The sequence below is a fragment of the Rhinatrema bivittatum genome, chromosome 2, assembly GCF_901001135.1.
Source record: "Rhinatrema bivittatum chromosome 2, aRhiBiv1.1, whole genome shotgun sequence".
NCBI classification, from domain to species: Eukaryota; Metazoa; Chordata; class Amphibia; order Gymnophiona; family Rhinatrematidae; genus Rhinatrema; species Rhinatrema bivittatum.
The window spans coordinates 355893001-355915689 of record NC_042616.1 but is presented as its reverse complement, the minus strand read 5'-3'; the positions used below and the strand labels follow the sequence as shown (position 1 = coordinate 355915689).

At 41.5% G+C, this 22689-nt stretch overlaps 1 protein-coding gene across 2 annotated transcripts in view; it reads right to left on the bottom strand.

Moving 5' to 3' along the window:
* Window positions 1–22689, bottom strand: part of PDCD6 (programmed cell death 6) — a 257393-nt gene that overhangs the window by 210042 nt on the left and 24662 nt on the right. For both annotated transcript variants that reach the window (XM_029589920.1, XM_029589921.1), the window contains exon 2: window positions 6609–6670. In XM_029589920.1, coding sequence (XP_029445780.1) covers window positions 6609–6670 — 62 coding nt within the window. The remainder of the gene's footprint in view (window positions 1–6608; window positions 6671–22689) is intronic.

Genomic DNA, 22689 nt, shown 5'->3' with positions numbered 1-22689 from the left:
CTGCAACCTACAACACCATCAAAACACAGACCTGCCAACACAACAGACGCCTGCTGCGGCTCCCCCCCCCGGATGCTCTCCTGTTTCTGGCCACCCCTCAGGACAAAGACTCTACCACCCCAACACTCAACTGATCACACACCCTACGAACTGACATCCCAAGGCTCGCACGATTGGCGCATACCCATCGGGGTAAAAGTCTTCACCGACCGAGCACTACACATCTTCCCCTCCCCTCACCCTTTAGAAACTCATACGCACTGTGCGCACACTTCACCTCCCTCCATCTCACTAAAACCTGCTCTGCTCTCTCTTCCCCTCCCACATAGGCTACCAGATCAGTCGTTTCACCACTGCATTACCTGATCCTCGCATTGCTATCTGACCACACCTCAATTAGCGACCCCAACTCTCCCAGGCCTCCGCCCCACCTCTGCACTACCCTCTTCACCATACTATCCAATTCACCCCACCCCCTCCTCTCTTCCACCCCGGCTTCATCACCACCACCATGATGCCAGGCCAACCCATTCCCACCCTCCACAAATGGCACCACAGCCACAAGAAACCACCAAGCAACCCTCCCTACCCCCAACACCGCATCATACTTTCTCCCCTCACACAACTTCTTGGCCTCACAACCTTCACTCTATTATTATGCAACTCACAATCAATCACCAAAAAGATGCCCATTATCAATGACATACTACTCGACTCTAATCCTGACATACTCGCCCTCACCGAAACATGGCTAAAAGAAACGGACACTGTCTTTCTTAATCAACTACCGACACACACCTACGACATCTTCTCACTACCCCGTCCTAAAAGAAAAGGAGGAGGCCTCCTCCTAGCAACTAAAAAAGAACTGAAATTTTCATCACTTTCTACCAGCAACTTACCTAAAATCGAAGTCGGACTATTCAGGTCCTCCTTCTTTCAAATCTGTCTCATCTATGCTCCCCCTGGCGTCCTCGACAACAACCCGTCTCCCCTCACTGAATTTCTAATGCAATCCATTAACCTGGATACCCCTGCTATCATTCTTGGGGACTTCAATCTGCACGTAGATGCCAGCACCTGCACACCCTCATGCAAGGCCTTCCTCTCCGCCCTCACTGCCATGGGATTCTCCCAAATAGTGAATGCTCCCACACACAAAGCTGGTCACACCCTTGATTTAATTTTCATCAACTCACACATCCAACACAGCACTCCCCCAACTTGCACATGCCTACCTTGGTCTGACCACTCACTTCTCACAACCCCCCTTCATGATGAACTGCAGTCACCCCAACCCCCCTCCCAAAAAAAACCCAAAACTTTTCACTTCAGGAAATCATGTAGCAGTGAAGATCTCAGCTCATCCCTGTCCAGCAACCTTGACAAACTCAACTACACAGATACAAACACGGCCCTCGCATCATGGAATGACATCACCTCCGCTGTGGCAGATTCCCTATGGCCCCTCATCTCCAAAACAATATCCCCTCCACAAACACAAAAAAACCATGGTACAACACCAATCTCAAAACCCTCAAGCATTCCCTCAGACACCTTGAAAAGAAATGGCGACAAGACCCATCCCCCTCCCTCCTGGCCAAATACAAAACAGCCCTTCACAAATATCGGACCAACATCCTTGCAGCCAAAAAAGACTTCTATGCCAAAAGAATGACGACCTACAATTCAATCCTAAAGCACTTTTTTCCTACATGGCCGAACTTACCAAGCCTCCTTGTACCAATCCGACTGACTGACACTCAAAACAAATGTGACAAACTTGCCCATCACTTCAATGATAAAGTCTCAAAACTCGTACAACTCTTTCCCATATCATCTCCACCACACAATTCTCTTCCTTCCCCTACACTGACCACGCTCAGTTCCTTCGAAATGACATCAACAGAAATAGAAAATATACTCAAAAAAAAATGAGACCCACCAGACACCCATCTGACACACTTCCCACCAAAGCCTTACTAATGATCCCCAAATGCATTGCAAAGCACATTGCTAATTTCACAAACTCCTCACTCTCAACAGGAATCATCCCCGACCCTCTCAAGCAAGCCACTGTCAAACCCCTCCTCAAGGAACCCACCCTCAATCCCAATAACCTCGCCAACTTCTGTCCCATCTCCAATCTCCCTTTTCTAGCAAAAGTACTCGAAAAAAACGTGAACTCTCAACTCTCTGACCACCTTGAAAAACACAATATCCTATTCCCATCCCAATTCTGATCCCGAAAGCTATACAACACTGAAACCCTCCTACTGTCACTCTCCGACACCATCCTAAGAGGATTTGACAAAGGTCACTCCTACTTATTGGCACTTCTAGACATCTCAGCAGCCTTTGACACGGTGAACCATAACATACTCCTAGCACACCTCAGCGAGATTGGAATTGCTGGCACCCCCCTCCAATGGTTCAAATCCTACCTCAACAACAGAATCTACAAAATAAGAATTGACAACTATGAATCCAAACCTATCCACCTCTCTAGAAGCATTCCACAAGGATCATCACTGCCATCCACCTTATTCAACATCTATCTACTTCCCCTCTGCCAACTCCTCTCAGACCTGAACCTCACTCACTACATATATGCTGACGATGTTCAAATTCTCATCCCCATCTCAGACTCCCTAACCTCCACTATTCAAAGATGGGAAAGCGCACTTTCATCCATCAGTCTCCTGACATCGCTACACCTCGCCCTTAATACAGCTAAAACCGAACTTATCCTAATCACTCCTCCTAACCTTCCCAAGACCACCCCCTACGCCAACACAAATTTCTCACCTTCAGCCCAGGATCTAGGTGTCATAATAGACTATCACCTTAACTTACAAAAATTAATTGGTGCAATCATGAAAGATTGCTTCTTTAAACTCAACACTTTAAAAAAAAACTTAGACCCCCCCCCCCCCCCCTCCTCCATCTCAGTGACCTTCGGACAGTCATGCAAGCTACAGTTATGTCCAAAATAGACTACTGTAACTCCCTCCTTCTGGGCCTTCCCAAAGCCACACTTAAATCTCTCCAACTACTGCAAAACTCTGCAGCGAGAATCCTCACTAACTCTCGCAAATTCGAATACATCACCCCCATACTCAAAAGCCTACACTGGCTCCCTAGCCATCAACGCATAACCTTCAAGACACTCACCTTAGTACACAAAACCCTCTACAACCAAGACATGCATTGGATGAAAGACAAAATATACTTCCAAGAAACCAACAGACCCACATCCCAACTTATAAACTTCACCACCTCAAGTCCACCAAGGAACGAGCATTCTCCATTGCAGGCCCTTATGCCTGGAATACTCTGCCACCCGAAATCAGACTCTAGCATTGTGCGCAAAAATTTAGGACTAGGCTCAAAACTTGGCTATTCAAACAAGCCTTCCCATAACCTTCCCATGTACCACTCTGCTGCGGAACTCACATGTAGATGCTATGTCACATAATTAACCTTTGACACGTTCAATTCCTAATGCAGAACACATATGCAGATACTAGATTCTCAATTCCAGATTCTCAATTTCTGGAAGCTCAAATACTGCAATCGCAAATCTTGCTGTAAATCTATCCTTGTACTTTGTACTCCTTATAATGCTTTATGACGTTACACCGTTTTTAAACTGCTGCTGCTTTATTAACTTGCAAGTTTCCTCCCATGTTAAATACAGAATTGTTCTCCTGTAAATAGGTCTACTATCTGTTAACAACATTTGTTACGTTTACCGCACGTAACCACACAGCAGCTAGTTTCAGCTGTTGTGTAACTATGTCGGTCTGTACCCAAGTATTAAGTTTATCTATCCTCGTGCCTTCTACAATCCCTCCCGTGCGCCTCTTCTCTCACACCCCCAGTTTTAAGACCCCTGTTTTTTGTAACTGATATCTTCCCACTTCTTTTTCCCTAGTTAATTGTGAACCGGCATGATCTCTCTGATGATGGTCGGTATAAAAAAAACCTATAAATAAATAAATTTATACACACTATAATGATGGTCATCCGTGATGTATATATTATGTACCGGGTCCTCATTTTCTGTTATTATTGTAATCTTGTGCTATTGCAAATTTACTAATAAAAACTTTTAAATTAAAAAAAAAAAAAGATAATAGAAAAACTAGGGGGCACTCCATGAAGTTAGCAAGTAGAACATTTTAAAACAAATCAGAGAAAATGTCTTTTTTCACTCAACGCACAATTAAACTCTGGAATTCATTGCCAGAGGATGTGCAGCTAGGTTTTAAAAAGGTTTCGATAAGTTCCTGGAGAGGTCCATAAACTGCTATTAACCAAGTTGACTTAGGGAATAGCCCAGGGGTGGGCAATTCCGGTCCTCGAGGGCTGCAAACCAGTCGGGTTTTCAGGATATCCTTAATGAATATGCATGAGAGAAACCTGCATACACACTGCCTCAGTTGTATGCAAATCTATTTAATGCATATTCATTAGGGGTATCCTGAAAACCCGACTTGTTTGCAGTCCTCGAGGACCGGACTTGCCCACCCCTGGAATGGCCACTGTTATTACTGGCATAAGTAGCCTGGGATCTTGCCAGGCCACTGTTGGAAACAGGATGCTGGGCTTGACGGAGCCTCGGTCTGACCCAGTTTGGCAACTTATGTTCTTGTGATTAGCATCTGCCTATCTCCTTGTATATACAAGTGGATTCCCCAGATGATAAAGAACTATACTCAAATGACCGACTGTGTTCTGTGTTTCCCACTTGGACAGGGGATTTGCTCAGGACCTGGTCCTTCCAAAGAGGCAAGGGTCAACAAATCTAACACTAAAATACTACACTCACAGGTAATTTAGGTCTTGAGACAAACCCAAGGAGCATGACTTAACCATCTGCATCACTACAATACATATTCCCCATTATTAGCCTGGCAACAAACCCAATAGGTTTCTGTCCTTATGAAAAAAGGTCATTCAGATACATCACCACACACCATACAGTCTGTGAGCTTTGCACTGAGGCTCAAAGGGGTCATTCTTCTTGAGCTTCCATGCCTTTAAGCTGAAAGGTGTGTGTAGACTCTTCCCTAATCAAGTTCATATAGGACCCAGGAAACGAATCCATAGTGACTCAACAATGCTCTCTGTCTGAAAAGTCTCAAAAATGGGCATTTAAGAGAGCTATAGCATTTGCAATCTCAAGATACCCCTGAACAACCTTCACTATTTTGGGACTGTTTTCTTTAAAAAAAAATAAAATCTTGCTGAACAGTTTAATTCAACCAGTCTACCATATTCCGCTTTAAGCAGGAGTGCGTGTGCATCTGTTGTGTGTGAGGGAATCCCATCTAGTCTGGTCTCTTCTGTAGGACTAAATCCATGTTACATACTGGAACTGCTTATAATCAATGCCAGGGAATTTTGCAAGACTCAAAAAATAATAAAACCATTTAATGCCTCCAAAAATTCTCACTGCCAGAGCTGTGTTACCACAGGTTTTTTTCCCGTCTGAACCCAAACAAAAGACTACGCAGCATGTGATAACTGACATTTTGACAGAAAATTATGTAAAACTACTTCCTATTTCTGGATTATGGCAGTACCTACAATACAACAGCAATAATATATACATTTCTGTAACTGACTAAGCATCAACTATACAAAACTGGTTCAAAAAGATGAAGCACGATGTTACTTCGATTCATATCTTTCTGCTACTGCACATTTTGGCTGTAAAAATGTTAGAAATGTTTAAATTTCTTGCACCAGTGCTAATAAAAAAAAAAGGATGTTAACTGTTGACACCAAGATTTTCATGACCACTTGAGCCCATGTGGACAGTGCTGCACAAGTATATTTTTAATATTACATTGAAGGCTTAACATTTACCATGTGACACACCCAAATTTTTATTTTTTTTTAAACAAAGCTATGTTTTCACTTTATACACAATCAGGCTGATGCAATATTGGGCACTCGAGTCAGCACACCGCTGGACTTGCATTTTGAACGCAATAGACTTACACCTGAAGTAATACTGGGATTAGTGTGTCAAAAATGTGTATCCAAACCAGCTATTACCCTGAGATTCAAAACAGTCCCTCACGGCTAATGCGCCCATTGTAACGCAGCAAATTTAACAGCAGCCCCGGGAGCTGGCATTAAGGAATGCTGCACTCAAGGGTTCAAACAAAAAAACAAAAATCCTGCTTTCTGTGGTTCCTATTAGTATCATTGCGATAAAGTAGGTGGAACCACAAAAAGCAGCTTTGTTAAAAAAATAAATAAAAATTCTGGGAGCCCAATATACATGTACAATATATATGTTCTGGGCCGTGTATATTGTGCCGGTAATGGGAGAAAACGGATACTCCTATTGAGTGTCTTCCTAACCCACACTGATAGCCACGTGTCCTGGACATCTGATGCTGAGGAGGCGCTAGGGATGCACAGTTTCCCCTAGTGCTTCCTTTTTTAACACAGCAACTCAGCTTACTGCATCGCATGCCCAGGAGAAGTGGATGGGCATGCATTAGGAAAGCAGGCGCTCAATCATGAGTGCCCATTTTTCGCACACTAATATTGCATCAGCCTGAGTAAAAACTGTGCATTTTTCTTACCATTGGACAAAGCCTGCTGCAGCTCACTTTCAGAGATCACTCCACTTCTGTCCTTGTCAACGCTACACAAAAAAAAAAAAAAAAGTGTTTAGTGGGAAAGGAAAAAGTCAACATTTTCCATACAAATAAATATTTATAGTAACCATTACTGCAAGTAACTCAAATGTGTTATTCAAGTTCTGCTATATCAATTTATACCATTGTAATCAATAAAACACTTTGTATGGACTTACAGTGATATGCTAAATCTTACTGGACGCAGGACTGGGAGCTCCTGTGGTGTCCCTAGTGTTTGCCCACAGATTTATTTATTTAACTTTGTTTTCTATACCGATGTTCATTTTCACATCACCTCTGTTTACATATCAACAGTTTGGTAATGAGAGGAAAATACAATGAACAGTTTAAGTGACTATGGGAATATTAACGTGTAACAGATGTGTAATAATAAAAAAGGGGGGGTGAGAGCATAAAAGGAACTAAAAGGAGAACAAAAGGCTGAGGGGAACAGGTAATGACAATTCTTGAATAAGAAGGGGCTTGGGAGTTGGGTGGGAAGCATAAGCTTTGTAGTATGTTAGGGGGGTGCAGGGAGAGGGGGCTAAGGGGGGAGAATAAGGGTTATTGGTAGGCTAACTCAAGGTAGGCTTGCTCAAAGAGCCATGTTTTTAAGTTTCTTTTTGAACTTGTGTGTGCTTGATTCAAGTCTTAAGTCAATGGGCATTGTGTTCCAAATGGACAGTCCGGCCAAGGAGAGAGCACATTCTCGTGTGGCTGCTAGGTTAGTGAGTTTGGGGGAGATTACAGGTAATGGCAGATCTTGTGGGTCTTCGGGGGAGTTCAAAATGGAGGGAGGTGTTGAACCAGTTTATCGACTGATTGTTTATTGATTTGATGTTTGAGGAAATTTAAAGTACCTAAAACTGGAGAAGAGTGTTTACGAATCTTGTCTAGTTCTTCGAAGAGACTTATTACAGCTAATGGAGCAAAGACATATGTCCAGCAAACCTTCGCATGGTGTGCATGATAAGCAGAAGGTGGGCAAGCAAAAGATGGCTTGTTAACCTCTGGTAAATATAAGGATCAAGTCATGGCAGTCATTTCTGATGAAATTTGTACAGTTGATATCAAGAAGTGTTTTGGCAGAGCAGAGAATAGCAGCCCAATAACATAAAGCAAAAAGAGTGAATCAGATGATACTCGCTTTGCAGATAACAAAGCCTCACTGTTGGAAAAGCTACAGGACCAAGAAAACTGAGGCTGTAAGAGCAACTTAATCACTGATCTCCCGGTTACAGTAAAAGATCAGGAACTTACTGATCTTGTTGAGCAATTACTACTGAAACACTTGAGCCTGCAGCAGCAGGAAGATCCATTGTGATATGAGAGAGTGCACAGAGTCAGAGTGCTGCAAGAAGGAGCCAGGATTATTATTGTTATAGCCAGGATTCTGAACTGGCCTCATAACCTTAAGTTGTTGAGAGAGTACCATAAACTGTTGAATATCTCAGTAGTAAGAGCTTGCCATTTAGTGATTAGTCAGCAAGTGTTGCAGCCCAGCAGAAAATTACGGCCTTTTTCTGTTCTGAGCTAATCCAGAGGGGAATGAGGGCATGTCCTGCTCTTCCTAGCCAAATTTATCAGAGGAAAATTCTATTCCTTGCCTTGAAGGAAGTGGCAAATGGATTTCCAAATAAAACTGACAGGGACGATATAAGGCTGAAGAAGATTCTGAACAATGTAGTTGAGGAAAAGGCATGGGAATGCCACATACTTGAAAACGAGCTGGCAACTCAGACCTTTTTTGTTACTACTAGGAAAAGTTTAAACATAGCTAGAATGAATACTTTGCCATGCGGTTTTATATTTTTAAACTATTACTCTACTTGCATTTGGAGGTTCATCTAATTTTTCTTTTTGATTCAAGCTTTATTTTGTATGAAAATGAGGCAAAGTAATAGGGAATTGCTGTCACACCTTGATTTTTTTCTGAGTCACACTGCATGTCAATAAAGATGGTTTTGAAAACGTGGGGATATGGAAAGATGCAGTATTTGTGTATTTGAGCAGTGAGGATGCATGAAGATTAGGGACAGAGTGCATTTATCCAGTTGCAGTTGCTGTGGTACATTTCAGTCTGATTCTTTGTATTTGAGTCATGCAGTGGTATTTTACTTTATGATGTATAAACTCTGCATTTAGAATATATGACTGCAAAGGACAGGAACTGTAAGTCATAATTTTAGTTGGTGAGGAACATTTGTAGCTTTTATTTTCCCTCCTCTAAATGGCTTCTTTTTGTGTGCTGAAGTTTAAACACAAAGAAGTAGTTACTGGACGGGTTATGACTTGGAAGACACTCTTTCCATGTCTTTGTTTTTCTCTAATTTGACAGCTGTAACTGCATTACTAGCTGCAAATATGGTATAGGGCATCCCGACAGTGAGGTTCCAATAATTAGAAAAGTAGTCCAAGTGCCTGTAACTAAAAACTCACCTGAGCTAAAGAATTCTAACTTATCCCTATCAATTAAAAAGCAGAATAAAAATACAATCAAAAAACAAACTTTGAAATGTTTGTATGCTAATGCCAGAAGTCTAAGAAGTAAGATGGGAGAACTAGAATGTATAGCAGTAAATGATGACATAGACTTAATTGGCATCTCAGAGACATGGTGGAAAGAGGATAACCAATGGGACAGTGCTATACCGGGGTACAAATTATATCGCAATGACAGAGAGGAGCAGTCGGGAGGAGGTGTGGCGCTTTATGTCCGGGATGGCATAGAGTCCAACAGGATAAACATCCTGCATGAGACTAAATACAAAATTGAATCTTTATGGGTAGAAATCCCTTGTGTTTCAGGGAAGACTACAGTGATAGGGGTATACTACCGTCCACCTGGTCAAGATGGTGAGATGGACAGTGAAATGCTAAGAAAAATTAGGGAAGCTAACCAAATTGGTAGTGCAGTAATAATGGGAGACTTCAATTACCCCAATATAGACTGGGTAAATGTATCATCGGGTCACGCTAGAGAGATAACGTTCCTGGATGGAATAAATGATAGCTTTATGGAGCAATTGGTTCAGGAACCGACGAGAGAGGGAGCAATTTTAGATCTAATTCTCAGTGGAGCACAGGACTTGGTGAGAGAGGTAACGGTGGTGGGGCCACTTGGCAATAGTGATCATAATATGATCAAATTTGATTTAATGACTGGAAAAGGAACAGTGTGCAAATCCAAGGCTCTCGTGCTAAACTTTCAAAAGGGAAACTTTGATAAAATGAGAAAAATTGTTAGAAAAAAACTGAAAGGAGCAGCTACAAAAGTAAAAAATGTCCAAGAGGCGTGGTCATTGTTAAAAAATACCATTCTAGAAGCACAGTCCAGATGTATTCCACACATTAAGAAAGGTGGAAAGAAGGCAAAACGATTACCGGCATGGTTAAAAGGGGAGGTGAAAGAAGCTATTTTAGCCAAAAGATCTTCATTCAAAAATTGGAAGAAGGATCCAACAGAAGAAAATAGGATAAAGCATAAACATTGGCAAGTTAAATGTAAGACATTGATAAGACAGGCTAAGAGAGAATTTGAAAAGAAGTTGGCTGTAGAGGCAAAAACTCACAGTAAAAACTTTTTTAAATATATCCGAAGCAGAAAGCCTGTGAGGGAGTCAGTTGGACCGTTAGATGATCGAGGGGTTAAAGGGGCACTTAGAGAAGATAAGGCCATCGCGGAAAGATTAAATGATTTCTTTGCTTCAGTGTTTACTGAAGAGGATGTTGGGGAGGTACCCGTAATGGAGAAGGTTTTCATGGGTAATGATTCAGATGGACTGAATCAAATCACGGTGAACCTAGAAGATGTGGTAGGCCTGATTGACAAACTGAAGAGTAGTAAATCACCTGGACCGGATGGTATACACCCCAGAGTTCTGAAGGAACTAAAAAATGAAATTCAGACCTAGTAGTAAAAATTTGTAACTTATCATTAAAATCATCCATTGTACCTGAAGACTGGAGGATAGCAAATGTAACCCCAATATTTAAAAAGGGCTCCAGGGGCGATCCGGGAAACTACAGACCGGTTAGCCTGACTTCAGTGCCAGGAAAAATAGTGGAAAGTGTTATAAACATCAAAATCACAGAACATATAGAAAGACATGGTTTAATGGAACAAAGTCAGCATGGCTTTACCCAGGGCAAGTCTTGCCTCACAAATCTGCTTCACTTTTTTGAAGGAGTTAATAAACATGTGGATAAAGGTGAACCGGTAGATATAGTATACTTGGATTTTCAGAAGGCGTTTGACAAAGTTCCTCATGAGAGGCTTCTAGGAAAAGTAAAAAGTCATGGGATAGGTGGCGATGTCCTTTCGTGGATTGCAAACTGGCTAAAAGACAGGAAACAGAGAGTAGGATTAAATGGGCAATTTTCTCAGTGGAAGGGAGTGGACAGTGGAGTACCTCAGGGTTCTGTGTTGGGACCCTTACTGTTCAATATATTTATAAATGATCTGGAAAGAAATACGACGAGTGAGATAATCAAATTTGCAGATGACACAAAATTGTGCAGAGTAGTTAAATCACAAGCAGATTGTGATAAATTGCAGGAAGACCTTGTGAGACTGGAAAATTGGGCATCCAAATGGCAGATGAAATTTAATGTGGATAAGTGCAAGGTGATGCATATAGGGAAAAATAACCCATGCTATAATTACACGATGTTGGGTTCCATATTAGGTGCTACAACCCAAGAAAGAGATCTAGGTGTCATAGTGGATAACACATTGAAATCGTCGGTTCAGTGTGCTGCGGCAGTCAAAAAAGCAAACAGAATGTTGGGAATTATTAGAAAAGGAATGAGACCACACCTTGAATACTGTGTACAATTCTGGTCGCCGCATCTCAAAAAAGATATAATTGCGATGGAGAAGGTACAGAGAAGGGCTACCAAAATGATAAGGGGAATGGAACAACTCCCCTATGAGGAAAGACTAAAGAGGTTAGGACTTTTCAGCTTGGAGAAGAGACGACTGAGGGGGGATATGATAGAGGTGTTTAAAATCATGAGAGGTCTAGAACGGGTAGATGTGAATCGGTTATTTACTCTTTCGGATAGTAGAAGGACTAGGGGACACTCCATGAAGTTAGCATGGGGCACATTTAAAACTAATCGGAGAAAGTTCTTTTTTACTCAACGCACAATTAAACTCTGGAATTTGTTGCCAGAGAATGTGGTTCGTGCAGTTAGTATAGCTGTGTTTAAAAAAGGATTGGATAAGTTCTTGGAGGAGAAGTCCATTACCTGCTATTAAGTTCACTTAGGGGCGGATTTTCAGAGCCCTGCTCGCGTAAATCCGCCCAAAACCGGGCGGATTTACGCGAGCAGGGCCCTGCGCGCCGGTGAGCCTATTTTACATAGGCTCACCGGCGCGCGCAGAACCCCGGGACTCGCGTAAGTCCCGGGGTTTTCGGAGTGGGCGTGTCGGGAGGCGTGTCGGGGGGCGGGGCCGGAGCGCGCGGCATTGCGGGGGCGTGTCGGCAGCGTTTTGGGGGCGGGTACGGGGGCGTGGCTACGGCCCGGGGGCGTGGCCGCGCCCTCCGTGGCCGCCCCCAGGTCGCGGCCCGGCGCGCAGGAGGCCCGCTGGCGCGCGGGGATTTACGCCTCCCTCCGGGAGGCGTAAATCCCCCGACAAAGGTAGGATGGGGGTTTAGACAGGGCCGGGCAGGTGGGTTAGGTAGGGGAAGGGAGGGGAAGGTGAGGGGAGGGCAAAGGAAAGTTCCCTTCTAGGCCGCTCCGATTTCGGAGCGGCCTAGGAGGGAACGGGGGTAGGCAGCGCGGCTCGGCGCGCGCAGGTTATACGAAATCGATAGCCTTGCGCGCGCCGATCCAGGATTTTAGCCGATACGCGCGACTACGCGCGTATCTACTAAAATCCAGCGTACTTTTGTTTGCGCCTGGAGCGCAAACAAAAGTAGGCTGTTCGCGCTCGTCTGAAAATCTACCCCTTAGAGAATAGCCACTGCCATTAGCAATGGTTACATGGAATAGACTTAGTTTTTGGGTACTTGCCAGGTTCTTATGGCCTGGATTGGCCACTGTTGGAAACAGGATGCTGGGCTTGATGGACCCTTGGTCTGACCCAGTATGGCATTTTCTTATGTTCTTATATGTTATTGCACTGTTTTGGTCATATTGCTTATTTAGGGGCTGTGGGGGGGGTATTTACGGGGCACACCCTCATTGTTAGAGGTGTTGGTGGTGGGGGATAGTGGTCCCTTGGCACAAAACAGGGGGAAATGTTTCTCTTTGATTGGGAGGGATGGGTTGCAGAATGCAATAAAGACTGATGACATAGGTAACCGAAATGTCAACTATACAAGAACCAAAATGCAACAAGGCTTTGAGATGTGGGAGTCACATGAGTTTGAGGTGTCTAAGCTGAGAGGCACTCTATGGGCCGGATTTTAAGAATTAAGCGCGTGCCTAGATTTCTGCGTGCAACCCGGCGCGCACAAATCTACGCCCGATTTTATAACATGCGTGCGCAGCCGCGTGCTTGTTATAAAATCCAGGGTCGGCGCGCGCGCGTGCAAGGGGTGCATACTTGTGCACCTTGCGCGTGCTGAGCCCCAGGGGAGCCCCGATGGCTTTCCCTGTTCCCTCTGCCCCCCCCCCCACCACCTTCCCCTCCCTAACCCACCCCCCAGCCCTACCAAACCCCCCCCCCATACCTTTGTTCTTCAAGTTGTGCCTGCTCTAAATGAGGATGGTATACACTCCTCTCCAATTAAGCGGAAAAAGTTGAGGTTGTTCAAATGTCTTAATTCACATATTGTAATTTATTTTACAAGAAATCCACTGAACGGATGCAGGTCATGCCAAACTGAAGAGAGAATGGTTTAGCTCAGTGTTACTTCTCATCTTTCTTGCAAAGTCAGAGAGGGGTGGCAATTCTTATTCATAAACAAATCCCATTTTTAGTGAAGAAGCAGACTGAAGATAAGGAAGGAAGATACATTATTGTGTTGGGCACTCTGCATAGGTATAAATTAGCATTATGTAATTTGTATGCATCAAATGTGTACTCAATTTTTTAAATATTTTTCTATCCAGTTATTGAATTTTCCTGATCATCAACTAATTATGGGAAGTAATCTCAACATGGCAGTGGACAGCAGTAAACCACCTAAGATTTCTAGGAAAGGGGAGTCCAAAATAGGGGCAAATCTACTATGTGCAGAACTGGCTATAGTGGATATCTGGAGGACGTTGCACATTGGGGGATTAGATTTTACATTTTATTCTAATCCTCATAAATGCTGTTTTAGGACCGATTACTTGTTAATATCAGAAGTCTTGTTCCCTATGGACTAGTTGACTAGAAATGGAGTCATCTCTATTTCTGATTATGTACTAGTTATTCTGGAAATGAAATTGAGAGGCCTAGGGTAGAGGCTTAATCCAGTTTTAATCATAATGAATGCTTTGCTAAATATTAGAAAGAATGGTGGGAAGAATATATCCTCTTTAATAAGACACTGCAAATATCTTCCTCCCTCTTATGGGAAGCAGACAAAGTAGTGATGTGGGTGAACATAATTGTATATGTTATTAAATAAAATAGACTATGAAATGCAAAAATTGAAATTGTCCAACTTGTTTAAAAGGGCACAGTAAGCACACCATAGAGATATGTTGATGAACAAAAAGTGATCCTGGATCAGCATAGAATGCACTAAACCAACATCAGAAGGCAGTGAATGTGTTGCAGCTTTATAAAAGCAGATAATTGTTAGCAAATCTAGTAAAACGCAAAGGGTCACGTTCCTTTTATTACTGGACTAAACAGAGGCATCTTAAGAGTGCCACTGGAGACATAGTGCTTTATAGAATATGTTCAAACATTGGAAAATATAGAGAAGTGTGATCCAGAAAAATGTCTTGCTTTGGCCCAGACTAAGAAGATGAATCAGCCTATAAAAGATTTGGAGGTATATAGTGCTATACAATGACTCAAATAAGTGAAAGCCTCTGGGCAGGATGGTTTAGGACACAATTCTATAAAATATTAAAATGTTAATTGTTACCACAACAGACAGCAATATACAATGATATTTTGTAGCATATGAACATAAGAAATTACCATGCTGGGTCAGACCAAGGGTCCATCAAGCCCAGCATCCTGTTTCTAACAGAGGCCAAACTAGGCCACAAGAACCTGGCAATTACCCAAATACTAAGAAGATCCCATGCTACTGATGCAATTAATAGCAGTGGCTATTCCCTAAGTAAACCTGATTAATAGCTTTTTTGAACCCAGCTACACTAACTGCACTTATCACATCCTCTGGCAACAAATTCCAGAGCTTTATTGTGCGTTGAGTGAAAAAGAATTTTCTCCGATTAGTCTTAAATATGCTACTTGCTAACTTCATGGAATGCCCCCTAGTCCTTCTATTATTCGAAAGTGTAAATAACCAATTCACATCTACTCATTCAAGACCTCTCATGATCTTAAAGACCTCTATCATATTCCCCCTCAGCCATCTCTTCTCCAAGATGAACAGCCCTAACCTCTTCAGCCTTTCCTCATAGGGGAGCTGTTCCATCCCCTTTATCATTTTGGTTGCCCTTCTCTGTACCTTCTTCATTGCAACTATATCTTTTTTTGAGATACGACGACCAGAATTCTACACAGATTTTAAGGTGCAGTCTCACCATGGAGCGATATAGAGGCATTATTACATTTTCTGTTTTATTAACCATTTCTTCTGCTGTCATTTCTATGTTTCTATATATTCTGTTTGCTTTTTTGACTGCTGCAGCACACTGAGCCGACGATTTTAAAGTATTATCCACTATGACGCCTACATCTTTTTCCTGGGTGGTAGCTCCTAATATGGATCCTAACATTGTGTAACAACAGCAAGGGTTATTTCTCCCTATATAAAACAAATTGAACTTGTCCACATTAAATTTCATCTGCCATTTTGATGCCCAATCTTCCAGTCTCACAAGGTCCTCCTGTAACGTATGACAATCTGCTGTGATTTAACTACTCTGAATAATTTTTTATCATCTGCAAATTTGATGACCTCACTCGTCGTATTCCTTTCCAGATCACCGGTCCAAGTACAGATCTCTGAGGCACTCCACTGTTTACCCTTTTCCACTGAGAAAATTGGCCATTTAATCCTACTCTCTGTTTCCTGTCTTTTAACCAGTTTGTAATCCATGAAAGGACACTGAGAGGAGAGGATCACCTTGCTGGTGGCTGAAAGGAATCAGTAAGTTTTTGCTTGGGACATTGTCTTTTTTTAAAAGTATTGGGGCAAAGTTAACTATTTGGGAATATTATTTAGTGTGTTAGTGCCTTTAATAGTCAGAAAGGCAGTGAATAAACAAGTTAGACTGTTTGTATTTTTAAATAGTCAGTCAATAAGGTAGTAAGCAGTAGGTAGTGTGTTTATTTTATAAGTCTGCAGAACTGAGTGTATTTAATACAAACTGAGTGTTTGTATTGGGGAAAAAACAAACAAAAAAAAAACGCCACAAAAAGTAGCCAGAAGCTAGAAATAAGCTAGGAGCAGTGTATACCTAAGTAAAAAAGTTGACTAGTTCAACTCAGTTACTCACCTTGGAAAGGTGTTGAGGTAGTGTGATTGGGTTTGAATAGGGACCAACATTTGTTAATCAAGAGAGCAGTGAGTCACTCTGGCTGACGAACTGAACTTAAACTGTTTGTATTTCCAAACCCTCCCACCCCTCGCTCATCCCTTAATTTATAGGCAGGTGCCACTTTCACACAAAAAAAAAAAAACATCAACAAAAACTGTATTGAGAATTCGATCAGACACATAGTGAATTCACTAATACATTTAAAGGACGTTAGACACATTCCTACTCCCTTAGCAACCTAAAACTTAACTAGGAACTGATCAAAATTGAGATGAAGGCAGCAGTCCAGCAGCAAGAGGGGGGCTTCCCAGTCTTTTGCATAGAGTGTCACATGTATGATTTTTTACCCACCAGTGAGAAGTTGTACATGTGCATGCGATGCAAAGAGCTCCTGGCTCTCAGAGAACGAGTCCGATCTCTGGAGGCTAGAGTGGCAGACCTGGAGGAGCTGAGGCAGACAGAGAGGTATATAGATGAGACCTTCAGAGACATAGTAGCCAAGTCCCAACTTCAGACTGACAGCCCTGGTGCTGCCTTGGAGGAAGAAGGTCTCATGATAGGAGAGCATCAACCAGGTGCAGCAGGAAAGGATCCTGTAGCAAGGACCTGCTCTCCAGGTGATGCATTGTCCTTTCGCACTGAGGATATCTCCCCAAGGCCTACTGCCCAGGAGGGAAGGGTTAGGTCGGCCGTCGTAGTTGGTGATTCGATTATTAGGAATGTAGATAGCTGGGTGGCTGGTGGGCGTGAGGATCGCCTGGTAACATGCCTACCTGGTACGAAGGTGGCGGACCTCACGCATCACCTAGATAGGATTTTAGACAGTGCTGGGGAGGAGCCGGCTGTCGTGGTACATGTGGGCACCAACGACATAGGAAAATGTGGGAGGGAGGTTCTGGAAGCCAAATTTAGGCTCTTAGGTAGAAAGCTTAAATCCAGAACCTCCAGGGTAGCATTCTCTGAAATGCTCCCTATTCCACGCGCAGATCACCAGAGGCAGGCAGAGCTCCGGTAATCATTTTGCCTTCCTTCCATCTTTCTTAATGTGTGGAATACATATGGACTTGCGCCTTTAGGATTGTATTTTTAAACAAGGTCCATGCCTATTGAACACTTAACCTTTGCAGCTGCACCTTTCAGGTTTTTTTCTATTTTCCTCATTTTATCAAAGTTTCCCTTTTGAAAATTTAGTGTTAGAGCTGTAAATTTACTTATTGTCTCCCTTCCAGTTATTAGTTTAAATTTGATCATGTTATGGTCACTATTGCCAAGTTGCCCTATCACCTTTTCCTCTCTCACCAAATCCTGTGTTCCACTAAGAATTAAATCTAAAATAGCTCCCTCTCTTGTTGGTTCCTGCAGTCATTTATTGCATCCAGGAACTTTATGTCTCTAGCAAATCCTGATGTTACATTTACCCAGTCAATACTGGGATAATTGAGATCTCCCATTATTATTGCACTGCCAAATTGGTTAGGTTCCCTTATTTCTCTTAGCATTTCATCATGTCTGACCATTTTGTCCAGGTGGATGGTAGTATACTCCTATCACTATACTCTTACCTAACACACATGGGATTTCTACTGAGCATTTAGTCTCTTGTATGATCTTTATCCTGTTGGACTCTATACCCTCCCGGACATAAAGTGCCACACCACCACCAAGTTGATCCTCCCTATCATTGCGATATAATTTGTACCCTGATATAGCACTGTCTATTGGTTATCCTCCTTCAGAAATGAATCAGGCATTGACAGTTATGCTCCCAAAAAAAAAGATTTGCAAGAAGCAAGGTCATATCAACCAATTTTGCTTATCAATGTAGATATAAAACTACTAGCCACTATACTAGCCACGAGAATTAATGCTGTGGTTCCTCATTTGATTTCCTCAGATCAAACACATTTTGTTAAAGGGCACCTTAGAGTACAAAATGTTAGGAAATTGCAGAATTATCCATAAAGAAGGCCCAGAAGGATATGATATTGGCGTTAGATGCAGAAAAACAAACGTTTGACTCTGTATTATGGAGCTATATGTTCAAGGCATTAAGAACATTTGATTTCCAAGGCTTTATTGTAGATTAAATCTATGTTCTTTACTGTAACCCTAGAGCAAGAGTGCTTGTTAATGGCCTAGTATCACATAGTTTAGAGCTGAAAGGTGGTATTCAGCATGGATTATGCACTTTCCCCAATTTTATTGATTTTGGCTATGAAACCCCTGGCCATTAAATTGCATTAGACTACACATTTTCAGGGTCTGGAGGTGGGTTCTGAAGTCCTAAAAATAGCTATGTTGGCAGATGATATTCTCCGATTCCTTGAAATACACCTAACGAAACACCAGAAATTAGACATTTCTTCATTCATTTTCAAACTTTCGCAGGTCTAAAGATAAACTTTGATAAGTCAGAAGCTTTAGCCATTTGAAAAAAAATCTTCTGCTGTTCTTGATGGGAAGATGTGCCTTTTTGAAGATAAGTATGACAAACGTTTTGTATAAGTTTCAGATGCTTGCTTGATGGCTGTGCAGGCAAGACTTGAGTTCTTTCCACTCTCTTTTCTTGGATTTTATTTGGAGGGGCAAAAGGGCATGATAAGTTAAGAAAAATGATTAAGGATAAAGAATTGTGGGGGCTGAAGCTCCTAGATTTTAGAAATTACAATGCTGCCTTTCAGTTTTGTTTCATTTGGGAATGGTGGTTGGAAGAATACTTATCTTGCACTGAGGGCATGATGGCAGAGATGTTGGAACCTTGCTCCCCATTGTATCTTATACATTTTAAAATGATCAAGTTACCCAGACAGCAAAAGAAAATGTATTATTCCAGACAGTAGGGCTGGCATGGAGATGGTTTAGAAATTAGTGGGGTTTGGATAGTGGTTCTCTATGCTATTACCTTTGGTGGGTAATCAAAATTTTATGCCTGGTTTGGAACAAGGAATATTTCATATGTGCTATACTAAAAGGATTAAAGCACATAACAGAATTCTTTGAAATAGGGAATAGTGTAGTTAAACATTTTCAGCAATCTAGACACTATCTGACCTTTCTGAAATAGACAGAGGAATGTATTAAATGGGAGAACAATTTTTTGAAGATATTAAGTCTAGCCAACATGTACCTAGACATAATTAAACTACTAAACCAAATGGAACTGGTCATCAACATTGACAAAACTAAATTCCTTCACCTAGAGAGAAAACATACTGAAATCATTCAAACTCCAATAACCCTAAGAAATAACCAAAAAATTGAGCTAGCCGAAAAAGTAAGGAATCTGGGAGTAATAATGGACCCAGAAATCAACCTGAAGCAACACATATCTATAAAAGTAAGAGAAGGCTACGCAAAACTTATGGTCCTCAGAAGATTGAAACCATTACTCACACCCGCCCACTTCAGAACAGTATTGCAAACACTTATATTTTCCAGCACTTACTACTGCAATGCACTCTTACTAGGACTCCCAAGCACATCGATAAGACCACTCCAGATACTTCAAAATACTGCAGCCAGAATACTGATGGGAAAAAAAGAGGAGGGACCATATAACCGAAACTCTAGCAGACTTACATTGGTTACCCATCGAATACAGGATAAAATACAAGGCCTTATGTACCATACACAAACTAATATATGATAAAGAAGCAGACTGGCTAAACACAGCCTTACGAGTACACATTCCACAAAGAAACCTCCACTCAGCAAACAAAGCACTACTAACAATCCCTTCAGTAAAGTCAGCAAAATTAACCCAAGTGAGAGAAAGGGCTTTATCATTGGCTGGGCCCATACTATGGAACATGATGCCCCCTGAACTCAGATTACAGAATAATCTCAAAACTTTTAAGAAAAATTTAAAAACATGGCTCTTTAAAAAAAGCCTTCACTAAAGAGTGTGGAGGGTAGAGAATGAAAGTACACGGAAACGCAGATGAGAATGAATTTACTCGATCCTACATTTAAGAAGTAATATCTCAAAGAGATAGTAACTCAATAATATACCTGGACTTGACCAACATTACTCAAATAATGATTTTATTTATGAAATTGTAACCGAACTTTATTGGCACCTGTTAGAATGTACGATACCCTAGATTTACTAACCTTAGTCTATGTGCCTATTTGTAAACCATTGCGATGGTATATAACTTAGTGACGGTATAGAAAAGTTTTTAAATAAATAAAATAAATAAATATGTTTTGGGTAGGAGATGGGAAGAATTGAATTTCACAATGGCATAGTGTATGTAAACAGAAAATAACTTGCATTCTGATGTTTCGATTGTTTTTCATTTGAATGACATTAACACACATATTGTTACTAAGGCAAAAAGTATGTTTCGTCTTGACAAGGAGTTGTCTATGTCAGTGCAAATTTCTATGGTTATTAAAGCTGGTTACGTCAAACTTAGGCTCTTAAAGCTTCTTAGAATTGTTCTCTGCAATGAAGATTTTCGAACTGTTGAACAATTCATGATCATTTTGAGTACTGACTATTGCTCTATACACTGGCCTACCAGCTTGTGCTATGTTCACTACAATTACTGTATATACTCGCATAAAAGCTTATCCACATATAAGCCATCATTTTTTAATTACAAAACCAGGAAAATGCAAAACCTGTGTATAGGAAAATGTTCAAAATTTGATAGCCTACAGTGGTGCTTGCAACAAACTGTCAGAAATAGGCCAGGTATGTATCTTTGATTCTTGACATTACCCTAATGATGTAGGTATACATTTATCTTAATTTTCAGAACATTCAGATGCAGCTTACTCGCTTTGCAAACATCTTGATGCCCTATTGTAGTAAGGTAAATTTAATTTTAAAATAAAGCTGGCATGTTCTATCAGTTTACTTACTGACCGAAGCAATGTTTTATGATGTTCTATTCCTAACATGCACAAATTGGATGTTGAACGTGTTTTCTCAAATTTAGAGGAACAAGACACAATAATTCATGATTCACAAAATTATTTAAAACATTTGAAACAGAACACAGTGCATAAATATAACATTAAAAATCAACCATTTTAAATAATCAACATAATACCTAGTTTATATTTTAGCAAATATACTAATATTTTACCCACATTGGCCTCAATGTGTAGCAACCAAACTTTGGTCTAAAATTTGGCTGTGATCTGCAGATTAGGCTAACTCAGGTTTTCAGGCATATTTTGGAGCATAAAATTCGAGGCATACACACAAGTATACACAATACTTCAAATCCCCATAGCTCGGCCACAGATATTTCCTACATTCGCCTGGAGGTGAAATCTTTATTGCCTTTAAACTTCTGCAAGGCCTGGACATCAGGGGGTGGAGCTGAGCGAGACGCCAATAAAAGCGGCGTCCCAGAGGTCCCCTACTTGCCACGGATATTTCCTACATTCGCCCGGAGGTGAAATCTTTATTGCCTTTAAACTTCTGTAAGGCCTGGAAATCAGGGGGCGGAGCCGAGCAAGACGCCAGTAAAAGCGGCGTCTTAGCAGCGCACCGCTGCCGCGGGCGCGCGGCTTTGCTTGGCGTGTTTGGCTTTGGAGAGAATTTTGATCCATTTTTCTGTGGCCAAGAGATAATGGAGAAGAAATAAAGGAACTTATTGATATCACAGCATAAGGAGCCCTAGGTAATGATTTCTTTTTATATTATCTATTTGCATTCTGGTTGGGTATAGCTTCCTCTTTGTAATGCCACACACAAAGAGGAAGGCAAAGTTGAGAGATTTATCCTCTACACCTAATTCTATCAATAACCAACCTAAATTTGCGGACTGCTTTGCAAAAACTCCATGGATTTTCTATGAAGTGGAGTCGCAGGAGGATCAAACCGGGAGCAGGGGATGATCCTTCAGACTCATGAAACATCACTTACCCTTGGGGTGCACCAGCGACACCAGAGCCACCATCCAGGAAGAGAGATGGGGTCTTTCCTTTTGAGGACCCGAAACAAAAAATGGTTTTTACACCTTTGCTTGACCAGAGAGGAGCGGAAGGTGAAATCTGCTCATCGAAGAGTCCCCAACAGGGCTCCAGGGAACAAAATGGTGTTTTCCCTACACAACATAAGACACCCGGGAAGGCTCCCATGGAGGGAGGAAGTGGTGATAACCAAGTTGGATCTCTGACTGAGTTTTCTCTAATTACACCAAGAAATTTTACCCTTGAAGAAATTGGGACTATGCTTGTTTCAATGCAAAGATCAATAAATAATATTGCTAATATGCTTCAGGAAATATTAAATAAGAATGTGATTTTACAGACTAAGGTTGATAAATTAGATTGTTTTCCAAAGAAATTACTGAACTAAGTGAATGATTTGGACAAGGTACAAGCAAATTTAATTAGATCTGAGAAAATCCATTTTGATAAATTAGAAGTC